Source organism: Hoplias malabaricus, chromosome Y, assembly GCF_029633855.1.
Source record: "Hoplias malabaricus isolate fHopMal1 chromosome Y, fHopMal1.hap1, whole genome shotgun sequence".
In the NCBI taxonomy this organism is placed as follows: domain Eukaryota; kingdom Metazoa; phylum Chordata; class Actinopteri; order Characiformes; family Erythrinidae; genus Hoplias; species Hoplias malabaricus.
In genome coordinates this window covers 56982601-57006467 of record NC_089820.1, presented here as the reverse complement: position 1 = coordinate 57006467, position 23867 = coordinate 56982601, and the positions used below count along the sequence as shown (strand labels likewise).

The 23867-nt window shown below is 39.9% G+C and overlaps 1 protein-coding gene across 1 annotated transcript; it reads left to right on the top strand.

Moving 5' to 3' along the window:
- The first annotated feature begins 1550 nt into the window (after window positions 1-1550).
- LOC136678476 (cadherin-2-like) lies at window positions 1551-23681 on the top strand. Its single transcript, XM_066656529.1, has 22 exons — window positions 1551-1681; window positions 1793-1865; window positions 2044-2180; window positions 2534-2689; window positions 2803-2944; window positions 3341-3513; window positions 3598-3726; window positions 4534-4719; window positions 5220-5364; window positions 9598-9609; window positions 9892-10028; window positions 10110-10265; window positions 10379-10528; window positions 12044-12208; window positions 12293-12405; window positions 19170-19264; window positions 19314-19456; window positions 20689-20770; window positions 22672-22808; window positions 22890-23069; window positions 23181-23322; window positions 23449-23681. The coding sequence occupies exons 1-22, from the start codon at window positions 1649-1651 to the stop codon at window positions 23679-23681; spliced, it is 2919 nt and encodes a 972-aa protein (XP_066512626.1). The 5' UTR covers window positions 1551-1648.
- The last annotated feature ends 186 nt before the right edge of the window (window positions 23682-23867 follow it).

The following is a 23867-nucleotide window of genomic DNA, read 5'->3' as shown; positions in this document are numbered from 1 at the left end:
ACTGCAAATATATGTGGATAAAATGAAGGAATTTAGGAAAAGTGACCAGCTTTTCGTGTCGTGGGCTAAACCATACACAGGGAAAGCGATTACAAAACAAAGACAATCACATTGGATTTCAGATGCGATAGCTTTGGCATACTCCAGTAAAGGACTGGCAGTTCCACTGGGTGTCTGTGCACACTCCAAGAGAGGTGTAGCAACCTCCTGGGCAATCTTTAGAGGTCTCTCGATTCAGGAGGTGTGCACAGCAGCGAGCTGGTTCTCGCCTCATACGTTCGCCAGGTTTTATAAAATGGATGTGACAGCACCTAGTGTAGCACATATTGAGCGCTGGCTCTGGATCTAACAGTCCCAGCCTTTTTGAGGCATAGCTGATTGACAGTATGTTCGGGATAGGCTTCTCTAGCAATACAAAAAAAAAAGTAAGGATATTCCATAGTGAGACACCAAAATGAATTCTTGAAAGAGAACTTTAGGTTACTAATGTAACCCCGGTTCTCTGATAGCATGACTGAGGTGTTTCACAAGACCACCCTCCTTGCAGTGTGAAGAGGAAGAGGTGTACCTGTTTTGAATGAGGTTATGATGTCATGCTTCGTATTATATATTGGGGGTGGCGCACGAGCATCACAGGTGTCAGCCAGCCCAGGGGCTGGTGTAGTGTAATAGAGCTTCTGAGGTATATGCGAATGGGGCCTATCCCATAGTGAGACATCTCCCTCATGCTGTCAGAGAACCAGAGTTACATAAACCTAAAGATATATCAAGCAACTGTCAGTTACCCTGGTGCAAATAGTGCTCCACCTCAGTTGTATAGTAAAATAGTGCCCAAGATACACCTGCAGGTCTACAGTTATGAAGCTACTTAAAGGGGAAGTCTCAGTTAACTTTGCCCACACTTTTTGTGTTCACATTTTAAGGAAAGTGTGCCACAGAGCTCTATAAACAACTGACCTTTGAGTTCAAGAGTAGTAAGAAGAGCCCAAAAAAAATTCCTCATGCACCCTACATTTGAGACAAACATTTCTGTTTGCCAGATAATAAGCAAATCAGGCCTTAAAATTGACCCAGCATTAGTCCATGTTCCTACAGACTGTACTGACTGGCCTCCAGAATATTAGTATCAAAATGGATATGCAGCCCCTTTTCTTAGTTTTAAAGACAGCAGATGAGTTATTGCTAGAAAAGCTAAACACAGCATGTGTGAATGAGGTGGAAAGCCAAAGAGAAGAGGAAACTTGTGCTACAGCAAGCTGCTGTTGTTCCGTCCGAAGGGAAAACGGTTCAGGGTTCAGTGTCTGGGGGTCTGACAGTGTGTAATCTACAAGAAGCCTGGAAAACAAAAATAAAATCAGGTTTGTTCAAGGTTGTAAATAAGTTCTGTAGTCTCTGTAAATTCCAAAGGCCACTTTGACCAGTGAGTACTCCACTTATTGATTCCTTTCAACCCCCATATGTGCACTTTGGGTAAACAAAGAACATGAAAATGCTGATGTGCTTTAATCTGTATTTAACAAACATTTCACAACACTGTAGCTGCAGAGAGGACGAGCTTTAAAACACAAACACACAACCAGCCTCTTCTGTCAGTGTATAACTACCCACTATCAGCACTTGCTCGTAGCCACTGGTCCTGGATTAAAAAATGATGGTGAATCTCCTCCTAGCTGTGCTCCAGGTAAAGACAGCTAGGCTCATCCTGTTGGAAACTGACTTGTATTTTATGCTTAAAAAGGATTCATGTTAATAATGCTGTAATATTATATCTGTATTTCACATATCACTTCAGGTCTTGGTCACAGTGAGTGTGACATCACCGTTGCAGGATCCTGACGCTGGAGACTCAACATGGTCACTTTCTGGTGTGCAGAGCTTATATTGAGTTTGGTGTTGTCCTACAATGTGTCTTGAATGTAACAGGGACTGCAACTAAACTCCTGCTGATGGAGAGCTCTTTCATGCTGCGAAGAGACAATGTATATGTCATGTTACTTAAGAATACATTTATTATTAACATATTTACTGTTCTTCATAATAAAGAGCCCTACCAAGACGTTCCAGTTCTGCAGTTTCCAGAGTCTTCTGTGTGGTTGAAGAGGAGAAAGAGAGAGTGGATAATTCCACCAATCAACTTCCCAGAGAACAGCAGAGGACCTTTCCCCAAACAGATAGTGCAAGTGAGTAGAACTGATCTCTAACTAAAGCTGGAAATCTATGTTCATTTTATTTTGTACTTAACTGTATTTCTATGAGGGCGGCACAGTGGAGCAGCAGGTAGTGTCTCTGTCACAGCTCTGGGGACCTGGAGGTTGTGGCTTCGAGTCCCGCTCCGGGTGACTATGTGAGGAGTGTGGTGTGTTCTCCCTGTGTCTGTGTGGGTTTCTTCCGGGTGACTGTCTGTGAGGAGTGTGGTGTGTTCTCCCTGTGTCTGCATGGGTTTCCTCCGGTGACTGTCTGTGAGGAGTGTGGTGTGTTCTGAACTGGATAAAGGTTATAGACAATGAATGAATGAATGCATTTCTGTGTCCAGATCGAGTCTGCTAAGGCTAGAAATGTTAAGATCACATACAGCATCACTGGAGGAGGAGCAGATCTGCCCCCAGTGGGAATTTTCACTGTGGACAGAAACACTGGCTGGCTTTACGTCAACAAGGCTCTAGACAGAGAGACCAAAGATTTATATGTGGTGAGAGACATTGCTTCTTTACTCCAGTGGAGCATTTCACAGTTCATTCAAGTCGCCCTGTGGCTGTATGGTCAGGTGAATTCAACTGTTCTTTTTTTTTCTGCCAATTTCAGCTTAAAGTCCATGCTGTGGCAGCAGAAGGAGAGGATGAACCTCCCATTGATATTATTGTCCATGTGATTGATATGAACGACAATAAACCTGTCTTCACCCAAGACACTTTCCATGGCTGTGTCCCAGAAGTTTTAGCACTAGGTATCTATGTTACTGGCATTAAGTGCGTTAAATTAGACCAAGGATTCTCAATGTTTTTCAACATTAAACCATTGTTGGGATAAAAACAATTCATGACCCCACAACTCGTCAGTTAATTAAATGACTTTGAGGGTGAACTGTTGAATTCTGCTAATGTAGGTCAAAGGTTACTTTACTGGACAGAAACTGACCGTTTCACGTTTGTATTTTTGAGGCCGAAGTACAGAACCAAAGAATTGTTCACATATAAAAGAAGGATTGTTTGGTGGGTCTTTAGAGGATAAATATTCCTGTGCATCACTCACAATAGACAACAGACCCCTGGGTTAAAAAACCTGGATTAAACCAATGAGTTGTAGATTAAAGATGTCTATATTTCATTTACTGTCTCTGAAGGATATGAGTTCATGAAGGTCACAGCCACTGATGCAGACGACCCCAGAACTGACAATGCTGATATCAGATACTCCATCATCAGTCAGACGCCAACAGAGCCACATCCAAAAATGTTCGACATTAATCCTGTGACTGGAGGCATTCGAGTGGCCGCTAAAGGACTGGACATAGAGGTGGGAGCACAAGTCAGGTTTATAAATGCTGTGTTGAGTTTAATGAATGAAAACAGCATCAGTAAAGAACACGATCTCTTTCAGAAACATCCTAAATACACCTTGGAGATTCAGGCCGCAGACATGCTGGGCCATGGCCTCAGAACCACTGGAAAAGCTGTTATTACTGTCACTGACATCAACGAAAACGCACCCCAGTTTGAAAACACCTCGGTAAGAGAGAGTGAGTGAGATGATATTTTCATATGGAGTGCACCAACAACAGTTACTCCAACAATGGATTATGTTTTATGTTTGTTCTATAAATGCATTTTGCAAGTTTTAAATCGAGTGCAAGTTCAAATGCTGCATGTGTCTAGAATCATCGTGCTCAATGCCAAGCAAAGCCTAGAGGGGCAAAATTCAATGGAGCTCCATTCAGTACTATTGGGAAGTGATGTTGTTGGAGTTGGAGGGATTCATTCATTATCTGAAACCGTTTATCCAGTTCAGGGTCGCGGTGGGTCCAGAGCCTACCTGGAATCATTGGGCGCAAGGCGGGAATACACCCTGGAGGGGGCGCCAGTCCTTCACAGGGCAACACACACATTCACTCGCCATTCCACCTACCAACGTGTGTTTTTGGACTGTGGGAGGAAACCGGAGCACCCGGAGGAAACCCACGCGGACACGGGGAGAACACACCAACTCCTCACAGACAGTCACCCGGAGCGGGAATCCAACCCACAACCTCCAGGCCCCTGGAGCTGTGTGACTGCGACACTACCTGCTGCGCCACCGTGCCGCCCTGAGTTGGAGTGATACTTTTAATTAAGAACTAATTATCCATGATCAGTACTCGATCTCCCTAAATTTAGCTGAATGTCATTAAAGCAACTCATTTTCCAGTATCTACTGTTAAACTTTCCCAGAAGAGTCAAGGCTGTAACCAAATTAAACAGACACATGCACCCTACAGAAACCTTATGTTTCAGCAGAAGTTACCTCCGAACTGTGAATGTAAATGTCTCTGTTTTTCAGCACACTGTCTCAGTGCCAGAGATTGCACTAGGAGCAGTGGTGGTGAAGCTGCGAGTGAAGGATGAAGATGAACCTCAAACACCTGCCTGGACAGCCAGGTTCCACATTCTTAACGGAACAAGTGATGGACTTTTCAGTGTCAGCACTGGACCTAGCAAACAAGAGGGAATCATCACCACTGCTAAGGTACTTCAGAGCCTCTACACTCTCAGGGAAACTGTCAGTGGTGGTACCTTTAAAGGAACACTATGTAGTATTTTTACCTTCAAATTAAAGTTAAAAAGTTATTGTGACGCTTCTTTGACGTGTAATAGGGAGAACGGGTCCTCTGTTATTGCTACTCTGCACTCAGCACTACAGAAACAGTACTATGTAGGTTTTGTAGGAGGATAGGAAACCACCTCCACTCTTCTCCCTCACCACAGATTTCAGTAGGGTGCTGTAAAAACGAATAACACTAGGTGGCGCCCTGGGAGCAAAAAAACAATCCTTATCTGGTGTTCCTTTAAGGGTGCATATTCAGTACTTATTTTAGGAACGTAACTGTACAATATTTCATACTACTTGTATGTTTTTTTATTTGTGTGGGTTTCATACGACTACTTACATGTCAAGGACTTATATATTGTTGTTTAAATTATCCATAATTCAACTATGTTCTTCATGTAAATATTTTTCCCACTCAGCCACTGGACTTTGAGCAGGAGAAGCAGCACACTCTGCTGGTGATTGTGGAGAATGACATTCCTTTTAGCCAACCTCTGCCCACTTCCACTGCCACCGTCACTGTGAATGTTCTGAACGCAGTGGAGCCAGAGGAAAAATGTACATGTGAAGCTTAAAACACAAAATGTTCCTAATGTTTCCATTCTTTACACTGTGAAATGATCATGTATCGCCTGGAAAAATTAAAAACACTTTATAAAAATGACAGTGGAACCATGAATAGATGAAACATAATAAACCATGTGATGTGTTGACTTTGAGGAAAATGTGTTCCTGTGAAAAGTCAGTAAATATTGGGGTATGTATGAAACTGAAATGAAAGTGGAAATGTAAGAGGAACATGGTAAACACTCTTGTAGGATCTTGTTGTTGAGGGAGGAGCTGAGACATAAGGAAGGAAAGTCAGATAAATACACACGTGTGGTGTGTATAAAAAGTAAAGTGAAGTAATGTGAATTCAGTATAAACATCTATAAAAATCAGTTGTGTAAGAAGTATAAAAATTCAGCTAAAATCAGTTCAGTTTAAAAGGAGTTCTTCAGTAAAAAGTCAGTTTTCTCAGTAAAGGAATTCAATTTATTCAGAATAAATAATAAAAGCACATTTCAAACAATAAGAGCGTGTATAAAACACAGTTTAAAACAATTACTTTACTGTTAAATTAGTTCATTAATCATCTTTGTTGATGTAGTGCAAATACAGGGATACTAGATACGATAAAAGCATGTATGAGGGTCTCTGGCTCTTAATTGGAGTCTCATATTGTTAATATTTAATAAGTGGAGAAAACAGGACTTGGTCAGTTGTTAATGTCAGTGGCAGATGACAGAGATGAAATAATACACCTAAATGACAAACACTAGACCGGGCAGCAGAGGAAACTGCCCAAGGCTTTGCTTAATTCATCATTCAGCAAACGTCGTTCATCCTTAGATCAAAAGGTCTTGAACAGAGTGGATGAAGAGGTCACAGAGAACACCGTTCTGCTGTTTCACAACAAAAAGGGCCAACGCTTCTATGATCTCAGCAGGAAAACAGATGCCGGGAAGTGGGTCACACTGAAGCAGTCCTCTGTTCTTCCTAATTCCTACGTTCATATTATTTAGTCAACTTTGTGTCCTGCTAGAGCTGCCCTGGACAACAGTAAGTGCTGTCATTAGGAGGTGGAGGCCTCTAGGAGCAACAGGACACAGCAGCTGGACACAGAATGGCTGAGTAAAAATGTCCTTCCTGTAGCAACAACCAGCACAAGACCTGCTCATTGGGAGTTTGGTTGTCGAAGTAAAAAACTCAAACATTAACAAATCACCAAAAACCAATTGCCCTAGGAATGAGAATGGAACTCGTCAGCGGCTTTCTCTCCCTATCAGTGAGACTTTCCCATTTATATAGTTTCTCAAAGTCCATTTGCTTCAGTGACAGGTAGTACAGGTAGTTTGTGAGGTCTGTTTTCTTTATCAAACTGATCATTCATCATCCACATGAAGGCCAATCAGCCACAGAGGCCTGCGATTCTGGAGCACTGGAACCGTGTTCTCTGAACTCAGGGTTCAGGGTTCAGTGTCTGGCAGTCTGACAGTGTATAATCTACAAGAAGCCTGGAAAACAAAAATAGAATCAGGTTTGTTCAAAGCAGGAAATAAGTCCTGTAGTATCTGTAAATTCCAAAGGCCAGTTTAACCAGTGAGCACTCCACTTATTGCCTCATTTGCTGAATTTATTTCAGGACCAATAAATTATTTATCTATCAAGTCAACCCCATATGTACACTTTGGTTAATAAAAGAACATAAAATGCAGATATGCATCAATCTGTATTTCACAACACTGTAGCTGCAGAGAGGAAAAGCTATAAAACACAAGCACATGACCAGCCTCTTCTGTCAGTGTATAAATACCCACTATCAGTGCTTTCTCGTAGCCACTGGTCCTGGATTACAAAATGATGGTGAATCTCCTCCTAGCTGTGCTCCAGGTAAAGACAACTAGCCTCATCCTGTTGGAAACTGACTTGCATTTAATGCTTAAGAGGATTCAGTGACAATTTAAATTACAGCCCGCTAATTACAGAGTAAGTACCTGTTAAGTTAGGTGTAAGGAAAAATAGGTACAGTGTAAGTAAAGGGTATGATATTTGATGTACAAACTCAAACGATATTTTATATACATTGTCCATCAAAAGTTTGGACACTGGTTTTCTTTGATTGGGTCAAAAGTTTGGACAGCTTCTCATTCCATAGTTTTATTAATTTCTACATTGTAAATGAATGTGGAAGACATTACAACTATGAAGGAAGACATATGGAATTATGTAGTAAACAAAAAAGTGTTAAACAAACCAGGATGTTTTACACTTTAGATTCTTCACAGTAGCCCCCTGTTGCTTTGATGACAGCTTTGCACACTCTCTCCGTTCTCTCAGTCGGCTTCATGAGGTCGTCACCTGGAACGGTTTTCAGTGAACAGCCGTGGCCTCGTCGAGAGTTAATCTGTAGAACCGCTCTCTTCTGAATGTATCTGAGACCGTAACTGTGGTTGTGCAGAGGTAGGGGCTGGTACACAGTTGTATACAGTGAACAGCCCTATTCCACCAATCACTAATGAGGAGATGTGTCCAATTTTTTGACAGGTACTGTATATAAAGGGGCTGGTCATAAAATTAGAATATAATGAAAAAGTTGATTTATTTCAGTAATTCCATTCAAAATGTGAAACTTGTGTTTTATACTCCTTCATTGCACGAAGGCTGATATATTTAAAGTGTTTATTTCTTTTAATTTGATGATCATAACTGACAACTAATGAAAACCCCAAATTCAGTATGTAATATCAATTTCTCTCTGAGCTGTTTGAATCATGTTCCAGATTCAGAATTACTCTCGAACATGTCTTTGGTCACATGACCACCGCAGATCCTCAGTAGCTGCATTCCAAAGCCTAGGCCGAGCTCGGCTGCATTTCTCGGCCGCTACGTCACAGAAGGCTGTTCCAATGTGAAGAGTTCTTCGTATACAGCCAAGAAATGCAGCCTATGTTTGGAGTGATTTGAAGGACGCAAGCCTTCGTGGCCCTCTGTTACCCACAATTCTCTGCGCTCATACGGCGCGCTGGAGAAAATAAACGACATGGCGAAAAAATAGACCTTCAGAGTTCGTTTGCCTTGTAAAGTGTAAAATAACTAATTAAGTAAACTATTTGTCTCTATACCATATTTATACCACAGAAAGCATATATTTAGTAGTATGTTATTTTAATCTCAGTTCAAAAGGTTTAAAGAAGTATAAATGTTTATAGGTTGAGTTTAAATATTTTTTTAGAAGTATTGTCTTGCAGGATAATACTAATAAGCAAATACAACTTATTTTAGCATACTGTCATGTCAGTTCTTCAAGGCAGATAAGATCAATTTGTGTGATCGGGTCACGAAGAAGAAGTATTCAGAGGACAGTCCTACCGAGGACACATCCTACCTCGGCTGCAGCCTAGGCTTTGGAACAGAGCTAAAATATGAACGAATGATTCATTCAGGAATCATATCTTTATGACTCTTCTGCTCTTAGTCTCTCCTTCACTTGTTACACAACCGCATCATACTGAGCGACAAGAACATGGTGCTGATTCGGAAGGTTGTATATACCAGACTTCACTCTGTTTGGGAACTTAGCTGAAGATCCACCCGCTGTACACAGCATGTCCCCAAAAAGTGATTTATCGTTAAATAACAACTAAACGTTTTAGATCATTACAAATCTGATCATAACATTTAACTTTTATTCACAGAAAACAGACATAATGAGACAATTCATATCATATTCACATTTTCTCCAGGGGAAGAGGTAAAAGATCATGATATACATAACATTTTGTGAACTCATGTATCATCTAGAATCCTGATTTTACCAGCGGTAAATACAACTTTGTCCGCCATTCAGGTGCAATTTACAGATTGGAAAATTGGTATTTCCAAGTTTCTGACATCACTCGAACGCAGCATTACTGAGTGGCAGATATTTTAGGGTTTTGTGTCTATTACCTTTTCAAGTGTGTCATTTTTAATTAAAAGGCGTCATTGTTCATTTTTTAAATTGTTGTTTATTGTATCTAAAAAAAAAATAAATGAATAAATAAAGAATGTGAACACCTGAAAGTATGTCAGTTGAGGAAAATTAGATTTTTAAGTAAATTATTATTTTTTTCTTTATTTTTTTATTACCCTACTTAACAGGTACTTACTCCATACTTGTAATTTGTGGGTTGTAATTTAAAGAGTTACAGAAGATTTATGCTAATAATTTAATACGCATATTTATGTATCCCCTTATCTCACATATCACTTCAGGTCTTGGTCACAGTGAGTGTGACGTCACCGTTGCAGGATCCTGACGCTGGAGACTCAACACGGTCACTTTCTGGTGTGCAGAGTTTATTGTACTGAGTTTGATGTTGTCCTACAATGTGCCTTGAATGTAACATGGACTGCAACTGAACTCCTTCCGATACAGAGCCATTTCATGCTGCGAGGAGACAATGTTGTGGATTATCATGGTCATAAATTCATGAATTTTAAATGTTTATGTGATTTTTTGTAGTAATTTATTCATTATTAACATATTTACTATTCTTCATAACAAAGAGCCCTACCAAGACGTTCCAGTTCTGCAGTTTCCAGAGTCTTCTGTGGGGTTGAAGAGGAGAAAGAGAGAGTGGGTGATTCCACCAATCAGCTTCCCAGAGAACGACAGAGGACCTTTCCCCAAACAGATAGCTCAAGTGAGTAGAACTGATCTCTAACTAAAGCTGGGAATCCCTAACACTCTCTTTTATTTTGTAATGAACTGTCTCTGTGTCCAGATCAAGTCCACTAAGGCTAAGGAAGTTAAGATCACATACAGCATCACTGGAGAAGGAGCAGACCTGCCCCCAGTGGGACTTTTCACTGTAGACAGAAACACTGGCTGGCTCTATGTCTCATGGCCTCTAGACAGAGAGGTTAAAGATAAATATGTGGTAAAAGTCGTTGCTTCTTTACTCGAGTGGAGCATTTCACAGTTCATCCCAGTCGCCCTGTGGCTGTATGATCACATGCATTTAACATGTCTGTATTTTTCTGCCAATTTCAGCTTCAAGCCCATGCTGTGGCAGAACAAGGAGAAGGGGAAAATCCCATTGAGATTGTTGCCAATGTGATTGATATGAATGACAATAAACCTGTCTTCACCCAAGACATTTTCTATGGGTTTGTTCCAGAAACTTCACCAATAGGTATCTATGTCGCCAGTGCAAAGTGGATTGGATTAGACCAGGGATTCTTAACCCTTTTCACCATACAATCTGTGGGGTTCCGCTAATGTAGGTCACAGGTTAGTTTACTGGACATATTACATTTGTTTCATTGAGGCTGAAAAACAGAAAAATCCAGGAAAAGACCAGAACCAAAGTATCGTTCACATATAACAAAAGGATTGATTGGTGGGTCTTTAGGGCAGAGGTAATTAATTAAACTTCATTAAGGTCCAGTTAGAGAACATTTTCTCAAGCCAAGGCCCAGAACATAATATTTATCTTATATGATCAGTATATGATCAGTGCCATGTCCTGCATACTGAAGTAGCCTTGTAGTTATAGCAACATTTTATGTAGTTAACAGCGGAATTTCAAATCAAATTGCACTTTCAATAACATCTTTTTATTTCAATTAAAATTTACAAATAAAATATATATGTAAATAAATGAAATAAATATATATGTAAATAAAGACCCTAATGACTAGTTGCAGCTGACTTTAGTGCTTTTCCATAACCAGCGATCTGATTGGCTCTTATTGCTGGAGGGCGGGACTTTGTACGTTAGCAGCAAGCTGATTGGCTCTTTATGCTGAATGACTTGACTTTATCTGTAAACAGAATCCAAATTCAGCGTTATGAGAATTTCAACCCAAAATCGTTCTCTTATTTTTAAAGTTTCTGGTTTTAACTCACACGACACAGTCATCTTGAAAGTGTCCCAAAAGAGCTGTTTTCACCTTGGGATATTTTCACTGGCCCCAGGAAAGGCTGTGCCGTATCATTCGCAATAATATCTTCACAATTTTTAAAACGATAAAAAATATCAATGTCGTGATCATAGTGATATTCTGAATTGTTTATGTAATGACGTCATGCAGTTATCCATAATACGGCATACGTTCTTTACATGACTCATTTAGCCAAAGTATGGTGAAGTACGGTGGAAAGTGACTCTGAGGTGAAGGAATTTGCTCAAAAAAAATGGAGTGGATTGTGATTTGGTTACAAAATATCAGATGTACAGTAAGCCATGATATTATGTTAGAAATGAAATTAGCCTTGAATATTATTATTATATATTATATATATTTCATTGAATATAATTCATATTAATATAACATTGATTTTGTTGCAACAATCAGTTTGAATACAATGATGAATACAAGTATTTTACAGTGTTTTGTTTGTATCATCTAAAATATCGTAATTGCCAAAATACCCTAACTATCATGATGTTATATTAGGGCCATATCGCCCACCCCTAGCACCAGAACAGTGGTGTCTGGAGCCCTGCCCTGTGTGTGTCACTCTTTGGAGTCACAGCGCTCATCATAATGCACAGATCTGATTGGCTGAGTATCCTCACGGAATATGCAGTACCACATGTGACCCACAACAGACCCCTGGCTTTAAAACCCCTGTATTAAACCAATGGCTGATAGCTATCATGAATTTAAAAATATCTGTATTTCACTCTTTCATTACTCTGAAGGATTTGAGTTCATGAAGGTCACAGCCACTGATGCAGACGACCCCATCAGTGACAATGCTGATATCAGATACTCCATCATCAGTCAGCGTCCCGCAATGCCACAGTCACACATGTTCGCCATTAATCCTGTGACTGGAGCCATTCGAGTCCTCGCTAAAGGACTGGACGGAGAGGTGGGAGCACAAGTCAGGTTTATAAATGCTGAGTTGAGTTTAATGAATGAAAACAGCATCAGTAAAGATCATGATCTCTTTCAGAAATATCCTGAATACACCTTGGAGATTCAGGCCGCAGACATGACGGGCCAAGGCCTCACAGCCACTGGAAAAGCTGTGATTACTGTAATGGGCATCAACAACCACGCACCTCAGTTTGAAAACACATCGGTAAGAGAGAGTGAGAGAAATTATATTTTCATATGGAGTACACCAACAACAGTTACTCCAGCAATGGATTATGATTTATTTTGTTTGTTTGTTTTATTAATACATTTTGCAAGTTTTCAAACCAGCTCATGTCAAAATGAGTACCCAAAAACCCTTCAAAAGATAATAACATTGGTAGCTATAAGGAGAGTCAAGATGGTGTACTGGGGGAACAGACAATGACTGTCTTCCTTTTTAGAGACTTTTATAGAGCTTATAGCCTCTGCAGCTAGAGCAAAGGCTAGAGGGTCATAATCCTCAGGAACAATGGAGTTCCATTCAGTACCACTGGGAAGAGTTGAAGTGATATTCGTGATTAAGAACTAATCATCTTACATCAGTACCTGATCTCATGAAATTTGCTATAGCTGAATGCCATTAAAGCCACATAGAAATATTCCAGTATCTACTGTTAAACTTTCCAAGAAGAGTCAAGACCGTAACCAAATTAAAGGGATACACACACCCTACTTTCTGCCTGACTGCATTTTAAACAGTTTCCAGTAAAACTTCCAAGTGCACCACTATTCCACAAGATCTTATAACAATCTCCATACAGCTTTCTTTAGGACATCACTCCGGAAGTTTATCATATCTTATTGAGGACCATCAATCTGGAACAACCTACCAGCTTATTTAAAAAATTGTAATAATCTTATAACTTTAAAAAAAACAGCTCAAAGCTTTGACGGTCAGAATCATACAAATAAGTCAAACGATGGATCTGTTCTTTATTAGTATCACCATTATTGTTATTTCTGTATATATATATATATATGTGTGCATATGTTTATGTATGTATATGTCTATATATGGGTTTATATATGTGTTTATATATGCATGTGTATGTGTGTATAGGTGTGTTTTTATGATTAGTATTTAATTCTTTCTGCTTTTCTTCCATATTATGTAATTCACTCATTTTCTCTTTGAATCTCTTATCTGTTTATAATTTTTTTTTTTTCTCAGAGGGAAAGTGCCTCATACAAGCCCTTGGGCTTCTTTACTTTCCTGGCACAGTATTTTACTTTCTACTGTTTTACTTTTTCTTTTTTTGTATACTGTGCAAACAAACAAACAAAAATAATAAATAACTACATAATTGTCTCTATGTTTCAGTACACTGCCTCAGTGCCAGAGATTGCACTAGGAGCAGTGGTGGTGAAGCTGCGAGTGAAGGATGAAGATGAACCTCACACACCTGCCTGGACAGCCAAGTTCCGCATTCTTAATGGAAAAAGTGATGGACTTTTCAGTGTCAGCACTGGACCTAGCAAACAGGAGGGAATCATCACCACTGCTAAGGTACTTCACAGCCTCTACACTCTCAGGTGGTACCCTTAAAGGAACACTATGTAGTAATTCAACCTTAAAATTACAGCGTCTAAACCATTGTGCTGTTCCACAGAGCTGTGACAGGGAAAATGGGTTTTATCATGAAGTCAGCAATATTTTATTTGATTACACACATTACCACGGCTCAACATCAGCCGGAGCCCCAGAGCCCTTCACGACCTATGTAAACATCACTCTGTGTGTGTGTGTGTGTGTGTGAGAGAGAGAGAGAGAGAGATGTGTGAGACTTGATTTCGCGACAGTATTGTAAATGTGAATTACGCTTATCAGCAGGTAGGGGGAGCTCAGGAGACAAAAAAGCCTTTTGTTACTGAAAATACCTGTACAATATTTTATATTACTTGTAGGCGACAGACATCTGTCCTTAATGATATACAATATGCTTCTGTAAAAAGGCACTGTCCCAGAATTCTCTGTAATTTCTACAGCAGAGAATTGGGAACATTAAGAGCATTGTTTCAACAACACACAGAAATATGCAGCAGAGAATCAGGGCTAAATGAAATGAAATGAAATGTATTCATTCATTGTCTGTAACCCTTATCCAGTTCAGGGTCACGGTGGGTCCAGAGCCTACCTGGAATCATTGGGCGCAAGGTGGGAATACACCCTGGAGAGGGCACCAGTCCTTCAAAATGAAATGTACATTTCATAACATAATAAACATTTATTTAAACCTGTGGTTTGGAGGATTTTACTTCAGGAATAATACATTAGTGTGTTTTCCATGATTCATTTTTATATAATCTCAGTCCAGCAGTGTCACACAGAGGTTTAAAAACTCTAGCAGCACTGCTGTGTCTGATCCACTCACACCAGCACAACACACACTAACACACCACCACCACGTCAGTGTCACTGCAGCGCTGAGAATGCTCCACCGCCACATCACACCTGCTCTGTGGGGGTCCTGATAAAGAATGGAGTAAAAGGGGGTAAACAAAGCATACAGAGCAACAAATGGACTACACTCAGATATGTACACATAGAACTACAAAATGCTCCTGTGTGGTCAGTGGAGATGAGATAATGGACAGAGTGTGTAGAAATAAGGAAGTATTCTTAATGTTATGGCTGATATTTCTCTCTCTCTTCTCTCTCTCTCTCTCTCTCTCTCTCTCTCTCTCTCTCTCTCTCTCTCTCTCTCTCTCTCTCTCTCTCTCTCTCTCTCTGTCTGAACTCTGTTCTTGTTGTAAATTTTGTGTATGTTTTCTTTTTCCCACTCAGCCACTGGACTTTGAGCAGGAGAAGCAGTACACTCTGCTGCTGATTGTGGAGAATGACATTCCTTTTAGCCAACCTCTGCCCACTTCCACTGCCACCGTCACTGTGAATGTTCTGAACGTAGTGGAGCCAGATGAAATATCGATTGTATATGTGAATATTAAAACACAAAATGTTCCTAATGTTTCCATTTCTTACACCGTGGAGTGATCATGTTTCTCCTGGAAAATTAGAAAGAACCTTTATTAAATTACTGTGAGGGAACCACAGATGAAACTTAATAAAAATGTGATGTGTTGACTTTAACGAAAATGTGTTTCTGTGAAAAGTCAGAAAATATTGGGGAAGGAATGTGTAAAACTGATAGATCTGTGAAGGCTGATAACAGGTGATGAAAGTGAAAATGAAGTGAGGAAACACACATTTAGCATCTTCCTCTAATTGAGGGAGGAGCTGAGACATGAGGAATGACAAACAGTTAAATATATCAGAAGAATACACAATTGTCTTTGCACTAAATAAAGATTGAACATCTATATGTAACACACACACGAACATATGATATATATGATTTGAGTGATAGAGCATTCTCAGTGCTGCAGTGACACTGACGTGGTGGTGGTGTGTTAGTGTGTGTTGTGCTGGTGTAGAGTGGATCAGACACAGCAGTGCTGCTGGAGTTTTTAAAACCATTAGTGCCTCGGCTGAGGACAGTCCACCATTTAAAAACATCCAGCCGACAGAGTCCTGTGTCACTGATGAAGGACTAGAGGACGAGCGACACACACTGTGCAGCGACAGATGAGCTACTGTCTCTGACTCTACATCTACAAGGTGGACCAACGAGGGAGGAGTGTCTCACAGAGTGGACAGAGAGTGGACACAGGGTTTAAAAACTCCAGCAGCACTGCTGTGTCTGATCCACTCTACACCAGCACAACACACACTAACACACCACCACCACGTCAGAGTCACTGCAGCGCTGAGAATGATCCACCACCACATCACACCTGCTCTGTGGGGGTCTAATTCTGAAAAAACCTGTTTGTAAGAACCCTGATTTGTATTTTGAATAAAACATGAATATGAAAATAAGTCACACATCATTTCTCTTTGATTGTTTCTCTGAATAAACAAAATTAATAAAAATATTTCTGATCTGAACTGTGCCCTGAGTGAGTAATTAATGAGTATATAATACACCTGACATTAACATGTTACAGATTTATCAATGGCAATATGTTTTCAGAAGGTTGATGTTTCTGCAGTTTTATTCTATTTACCAAGCTGCAGTTTTTACACGTGGTTTTTCATCTCCGCGGACAAACTGAGGCTGAGAAAGAAAAAGAGAAGTTTCAGACAAGAGCTCACAGACAAACCAACGCATGCTACAGCCCGGGTGCTTCTAGATGTGTCTGATATCAAACCAAATCCTTTGAAAAATGATCTTTAAACTCCTTCTGGTGTTGCTCCAGGTGAGTTTAATGTGAGAAATAGAGAATTCCAGTGTATATTTAAGACTAAGACTAGTTTATATTTAAGATTTAAGCTTTCATATTTAAAGATTTTCTAATGATGCCTTTCTATATATGTTTTATATAAAATGCTTTTCTACATGTTGCTTTTTTCCAGGCCTTGAGCCTCAAAACTCTGTCGCCGCTGAGCAACAAGGGACCTGACCCTGAAGAAGGAGCACGGGCAGTTGCTGGTATAAATTTCTCACTACACTTGCTCATATCCGCCACAAAATGCTGTAAAAGCAGTCAGTGACCACCTCAAATGTAAAGCTGGCAGGATTTTAGTGTCTGTGCAGCAAAATCTTAACAGAAACAGAGGGATAAGACGTGTTAAGATAGGATTCCTTTATTTTAATTGCACATGTGTAACGCAATCCAACAGCACTTTACACACACACACACAATAGTAGAGTAAGTCAGTTCATATGAAATAGACTTAAGAGTGCGGAATTAAGAAAATAAGTGTGTGTAAATAGATAAATGAGGGAGGGTAAGTGGTATTGCCAGAGGACAGAGGAGTTTCAATGTTCATATTTTGATAATTATTGTTAAAAAGGCTAACATTTGGTATTACTCTTATAGTAAACACTGTAAATACATGTATTAGTGTTATTAAATATATTTACGGGCAGTGTTATCTCCTCATGGCTTTCCTGGACAAATAAGTCCCTCTGGGACCCAACTACAGTCTGTAATGTACAAACCCCTTTTCCCACATTGTGTTTTCTTGGCAGTTTCTCTGTGGTTATAATGTTGTTTATATTGACAAAAATTAAGAAATACATTGTGATATAAATTGGGCGGCACTGTGTGTGTTCTCTCTGTGTCCTTGTGGGTTTCCTCCCACGCTCCAAAAACAAACGTTGGTAGGTGGATTGGCGACGACCTGTAACCCTTATCCAGTTCAGGGTCGCGGTGGGTCCAGAGCCTACCTGGAATCATTGGGCGCAAGGCAAGAACACATCCTGGAGGGGGCGCCAGTCCTTCACAGGTTGACACACACTCACAGATTCACTCACACCTACAGACACTTTTGAGTCACCAATCCACCTACCAACGTGTGTTTTTGGAGCGTGGGAGGAAACCGGAGCACCCAGAGGAAACCCATGCAGACACAGAAAGAACACACCACACTCCTCACAGACAGTCACCCGGAGGAAACCCACGCAGACACAGGGAGAACACACCACACTCCTCACAGACAGTCACCCGGAGGAAACCAACGCAGACACAGGGAGAACACACCACACTCCTCACAGACAGTCACCCGGAGGAAACCCACACAGACACAGGGAGAACACACCACACTACTCACAGAGTGGGAGCGCGACTCGAACCCACAACCTCCAGGACCCTGGAGCTGTGACAGAAACACTACCTGCAGCTGCACCACGCGGACCTTTTATTTTATTTTATTTTATTTTATTTATTTATTTATTTATTTATTTATTTATTTATTTATTTATTTATATTTATTCATTCATTCATTCATTCATATTTTGACACCTCTTTTTGATTGGCCCTGTCTGCTTTTTTATTGTGGCTGAGTTGTGGCTTTTGTCACTCCACACCTTCATATTGCTTCACTGATCTGGGTTTGCAGCTGGGCAACCTTTCAGTTCACTCATGTGTGAGGTGATAACCTCCTTTGAGAGCACTCTGAGGTCACTGTAGTATTCAGTATGCTGAGCTGTGAAAAAGGCTAAAAAAACTGTGCTGTAAAGCTCTCTGGACATGGAGGACTTCCTCCTGGTTATGTCTTAGATTTCCCACAACAGTAAATCCCTGCTCCAAGAGGAGCTGCAGAAAAGGCACACAGGTGAGAAAGTTATCTGTGGTGATGTTGCACCCTGTGTTTCTGAAACTACCGAACAACTGCTGGACGATGTTTGGCCCGAGATTGTTTTCAATGTCTTCCCCTGGTTGTATGTTTTTGAAATATATCAACCTGTACACATCACATATTTTCTGAGGTGTAAAGCTTTAAGATAAAACAAGTACTGAGTAAGTAAAGGGTATGATAGTAGAAATGCTATTATTACTGAGAATCTTACAAATACTTTACAAATAAGGCACGTAACTACGTTCCCAATCCATTTGTACTTCTCAGCATAATTATAGATTATAAAGTAGAATTAAAAGTATGACCGTTTATTTTTTATAAATAAGAAATTCAGCTTCTATTTTGAATTTACTGTGTTTCTGAATGTAATTATACATCCATTAAAATTATTTACAATGCAGCTACAGAGAGGGACATGGTCAGATACTTTCATTACAGGCTCTAGCAGAGTTTCAAGGTGCTTTGTACTCAATAGGTTTAGCATGGGATCATCATCATCCCATACTTCTGAGATATTTTACACTGTTTAACCAGTTAAACCATCACCAGATCAACTTAAACCACTTTTTCTTATATAAGCTAAAATATGTTAAACCACTGTTAGACATTAGCTTGTGTTGTTGCTAAAAAGTATTAATCTGAGACCTTTAAAAAGCATAAAACATATGCTGAAAAAACTCACAAACGTTTTTTGTTTTGTTTATAAACTAGAGCCCTGCCAAGATGTTTCAGTTCTGCAGTTTCCAGAATCTTCTGTGGGGTTGAAGAGGAGACAGAGAGAGCGGGTGATTCCACCAATCAACATCCGAGAGAATTACAGAGGACCTTTCCCCAAACAGATGGTGCAGGTTTGTAAAACTGATCTCTAACTCAACCTCAGAATCACTAAATATCTATTCATTTTTTATTATTTATTTTTTATTTGTTAAGATCACATACAGCATCAGTGGAGGAGGAGCAGACCTGCCCCCAGTGGGACTTTTTACCGTCAACAGAAACACTGGCTGGCTCTCTGACACAAGGCCTCGAGACCTTGAGACCGAAGATAAATATGTGGTAAGACATTTTCCTTCCTCTGATGTAAGAGTCTTCATGTTTTTGGACTGTGGGTTTCCTCCAACGATCCAGAAACACATGTTGGTGGGTGGGTTGGCGACTCGAAAAGTGTCCCTCCAGGGTGTGTTCCCTCCTTGTGCCCAGTGATTCCAGGTAGGCTCTGGACCCACCGTGACCCTGAATTGGAAAAGCGGTTACAGATAATGAATGAATGAATGAATAAATGAATAATAAACTATAAGAGACATAGGACATATTGTGCTTCTGGCCTTAAAGGACTTATTACATTGTGACCCAGAGCATGACCCAGGAGAAACTGTTGGAGGGAACTGTTGAAGTGCTGACCACTGCACTTCTGAGTTTATGTTAGAGAAGTAAGGTTTCCAGATAGATTCGAGAAGTACAACAAATAAGTTGAAGAACATCCTGAGTACGTCCTAAGCTTGACCTAACCACCTGCAATTATTTAGCTGACAGAAGTAAAACAGAAGATAACAGATATATGCATAGCATAAGATGCCAGTTAAGGGAATGTCTGGGTTTGTGCAATGAGGTACACATGATGCTTGGTGTACGTGCCAAAGGGGCACATGACGGTGGGGTGTACGTGACTGGGGTCCTATGTATACTGGGGTGTAAATATTCAAATAAACCAGTGATTGGAGAGAATTATTGACTTAGTGTCTTTATTCCTCTGATTTCTCCTTGGGCCTAAGAATTCTTTGAGCATCGATCTTCCTTCCTGGTGACACTTAGACAATTGCCATAACAATAACCATGCTTAGACAAAACTTTAATGAATTGAAAGTACTTGCAAGAAACTATAATTCGCTACATGACCTTTGTGTATGTATTAACTGCATACAAAGCTGCTGTTTTTCTTGTGGTTTTGAACTCGGCACAGTAACTGTGGTTAGAAATTCAAAAATATATTTATGCTTAAAGAAACAGTTTCAGACAGGATCTCACAGACCTAACCACACAGACAAAAGCCTTTGAGCTTCTTGATGTTTCTGAATTTTAACAAACCAGTTCGTCTGTGATGAATGAGTACAAGATGATCTTTAACATCTTACTGGTTTTGCTCCAGATGAGAATAATGGTGAGAATAATGCAAGTAGAAGGGCAGTAAAATTAGAAATGTAGATTTCACTCCACATTTAAAACAGTACTCACATATTAAGAGATTTTCTAATGATGCATTTCTATATAAATCTTGTTTCTCACGACAGGCCTTGAGCCCAGAAGCTGAATCATCACCACGGCTGAGCAACATGGATCCCGACCCTGAAAAAGCAGCCCAGACTGTTGCAGGTACAAAGCCTTTCCTGTTTGTTTAGTGTTTTTGATGTTTCTACTTGTTCAAACAGACACAACAACAACAGTGAAATCAGTTTGATTTAAAATCAGTTTCAGTAAAATGCAGGAGGTTCTGTTTGTGTTTATAACCGTGACCCAGAACTGGATCAGCAGTTTCAGACAATGAACGTATGTTTGTATGTGTATTTATATAATGTGTGAATACAGGCTATAAACAGGATCTGTAATCTGGAAGTTAATGGAAATCATCTGTAAACTATAAAAAACACCTGGCTGTGGTCACAGCATTAAATCCCTTATTTAAATCATAAGATGTGAAGTCATTATTGAAATGCATATTTCCTAAATTACAGCAGTGTGTTTAAGAAGACTTTGCCATGAACTGTAGCACTGAGCTTTTACCGGAAATTTGGGACACTGTGCAAACTGTAAATAACAGCAGAATATAAATCACTTAAACACTAAATCTTTATTGAAATTAGTACAAAGACAAACTGAAAAACTGAGAATTTTTTTCATTAAATATTGTTTGCTCATTTTAATTTAATGCCAGCAACACTTTAAAAATGGTAGGACAGGAGAATGTTTCTGTGAACATTTAGAAATTTAGGAGACAAACTGCTGTAGATTTGAAAGTAAAATGTTTTCACATCAGCTACATTCTGGGTGTCTGTCTGTGAGGAGTGTGGTGTGTTCTCTCTGTGTCTGCGTGGGTTTCCTCCGGGTGACTGTCTGTGAGGAGTGTGGTGTGTTCTCCCTGTTTCTGCGTGGGTTTCCTCCGGCTGACTGTCTGTGAGGAGTGTGGTGTGTTCTCCCTGTGTCTGCGTGGGTTTCCTCCGGGTGACTGTCTGTGAGGAGTGTGGTGTGTTCTCCCTGTTTCTGCGTGGGTTTCCTCCGGGTGACTGTCTGTGAGGAGTGTGGTGTGTTCTCCCTGTTTCTGCGTGGGTTTCCTCCGGCTGACTGTCTGTGAGGAGTGTGGTGTGTTCTCTCTGTGTCTGCGTGGGTTTCCTCCGGGTGACTGTCTGTGAGGAGTGTGGTGTGTTCTCCCTGTTTCTGCGTGGGTTTCCTCCCACGGTCCAAAAACACACATTGGTAGTTGGATTGGAGACTCAAAAGTGTCCGTTGGTGTGAGTGTGAGTGAATGTGTGAGTGTGTGTCACCCTGTGCAGGACTGCCCCATCCAGGGTGTGTTCCTGCCTTGTGCCTAGTGACCACGACCCTGAAAAGAGCACAGGGACCAGGAAAAGTGAATAAAGGCAGTATTTGGACTTACTTTGTAGCAAGATTCAGGGGCACCACATGCATGCAGAACCCATACACAGATTCCAAACAGTACCATGTTGTTTTAGGGGGCAATTTAACAAAATTCATTTGTGAATAAAACTCCTAATTCAGATATTTATTAAGGTAGTAATTCAAAAACTGCACTTTTTTGTATTCACTTAAGTTTTTTTGAGGATTTCCTAAAATATGAAATATTTCATTAAGTTTAATTTAAACATCTTGCAAAAACAATGACGTCATTTTGTCCTACTCAGGAATTTAAAGGTTAACCATCACCAGACCAACTTACACCACTTTTTCTTATATAAGCTTAAATATGGGGAACCACTGTTAGACATTAGTTTGTGTTTTTGCTAAAAATATTTTAACTTGAGACCTTTTAATAAGCACAAAAAATATGTCGAAAAACCCGTAACTTACAAAGGTTTTGATTAGATATATTTTGTAGATAAATAAGGGCATTTTGCCTCAGGTAAAGAACAGTAGATTTCCTTGTTTTTCATATTGATTTATACATTTTTTACGTGTCTGTATGTGTGTTGGTGTGTGTGTGTGTGTATTTGTGTGTTTGGACATATGTGTGTATGTTTATTGCTTTTCTTTTTATAAAGAGCCCTACCAAGACGTTCCAGTTCTGCAGTTTCCAGAGTCTTCTGTGGGCTTGAAGAGGAGAAAGAGAGAGTGGATAATTCCACCAATCAACTTCCCAGAGAACGACAAAGGACCTTACCCCAAACAGATGGTGCAGGTTTGTAAAACTGATCTCTAACTAAACTTAGACATTTATATCTGTCTGTCTTATTTTGTAATGAATTGTCTCTGTGTCCAGATCAAGTCCAGTAAGTCTAAAGATGTTACGATCACATACAGCATCACTGGAGAAGGAGCAGACCTGCCCCCAGTGGGACTTTTCACCATAAACAGAAAAACTGGCTGGCTCTACGTCACAAAGCCTCTAGACCGAGACACCAAAAATTATTATGTGGTGAGAGATTTTGGTTCTGCTGATGTAAGAGTCTAAATGTTCGTTTGAGAAAACACTAAAGGGACTTATGTTAAAGCAGTCTGTCTAGGCATTTTAAATTTAACAAGGTCTGTTTTTTTTTCTGCCAAACTTCAGCTTGAAGTCCACGCTGTGGCAGACGAAGGAGAAGGAGAACCTCCCATTGAGATTATTGCCAATGTGATTGATATGAATGATAACAAACCAGTCTTCACCCAAGACACTTTCCTTGGCAGTGTTCCAGAAGTTTCATCAATCGGTAGTTTAATTTATCTTTAATTTATGATGTACAATAGGTTTCATAATTATTCTTAGAGTTTAGTGTGGATCTGTATTTCTCTGTGGATTATTTAATGTTTGACTGTCATTATTACTTTCTGTGCAGGATATGAGTTCATGGCAGTCACAGCCACTGATGCAGACGACCCCAACACTGACAATGCTGATATCAGATACTCCATCTTCAGTCAGAATCCAGTAGAGCCGAATCCAAACATGTTCAACATTAATCCTGTGACTGGAGCGATTAGAGTCAGCGCTGAGAGTCTGGACAGAGAGGTGAGGCTCTTCTCCAGCACGACTTATAAAAGCACATTGATGTCCACTGAGGAAGCATAGCTAGTAGATTATATACAGTAGTTTGTAGTAGTGTATAGTTTATGTTATTTATATGCACTCATTTTGCCCTGTTATTTTTTATCTTTCCTGCTTCTGTCAAAGTTTCAGTTTATTTCTGCTCTCAGGGCTGACCACTCTGATCACTGTGGATTTTATTATTATTTAGTAATATATATATATATATAT

Bases quoted from the DNA above. Each gene is read 5' to 3' on its own strand.
- LOC136678476 (XM_066656529.1), top strand. From the start codon at position 1,649: ATGATGGTGAATCTCCTCCTAGCTGTGCTCCAG. The intron at 2,945-3,340 runs GTATCTATGTTA...CTGTCTCTGAAG, and splicing joins CCCAGAAGTTTTAGCACTAG to GATATGAGTTCATGAAGGTC. The intron at 3,514-3,597 runs GTGGGAGCACAA...GATCTCTTTCAG, and splicing joins CTAAAGGACTGGACATAGAG to AAACATCCTAAATACACCTT.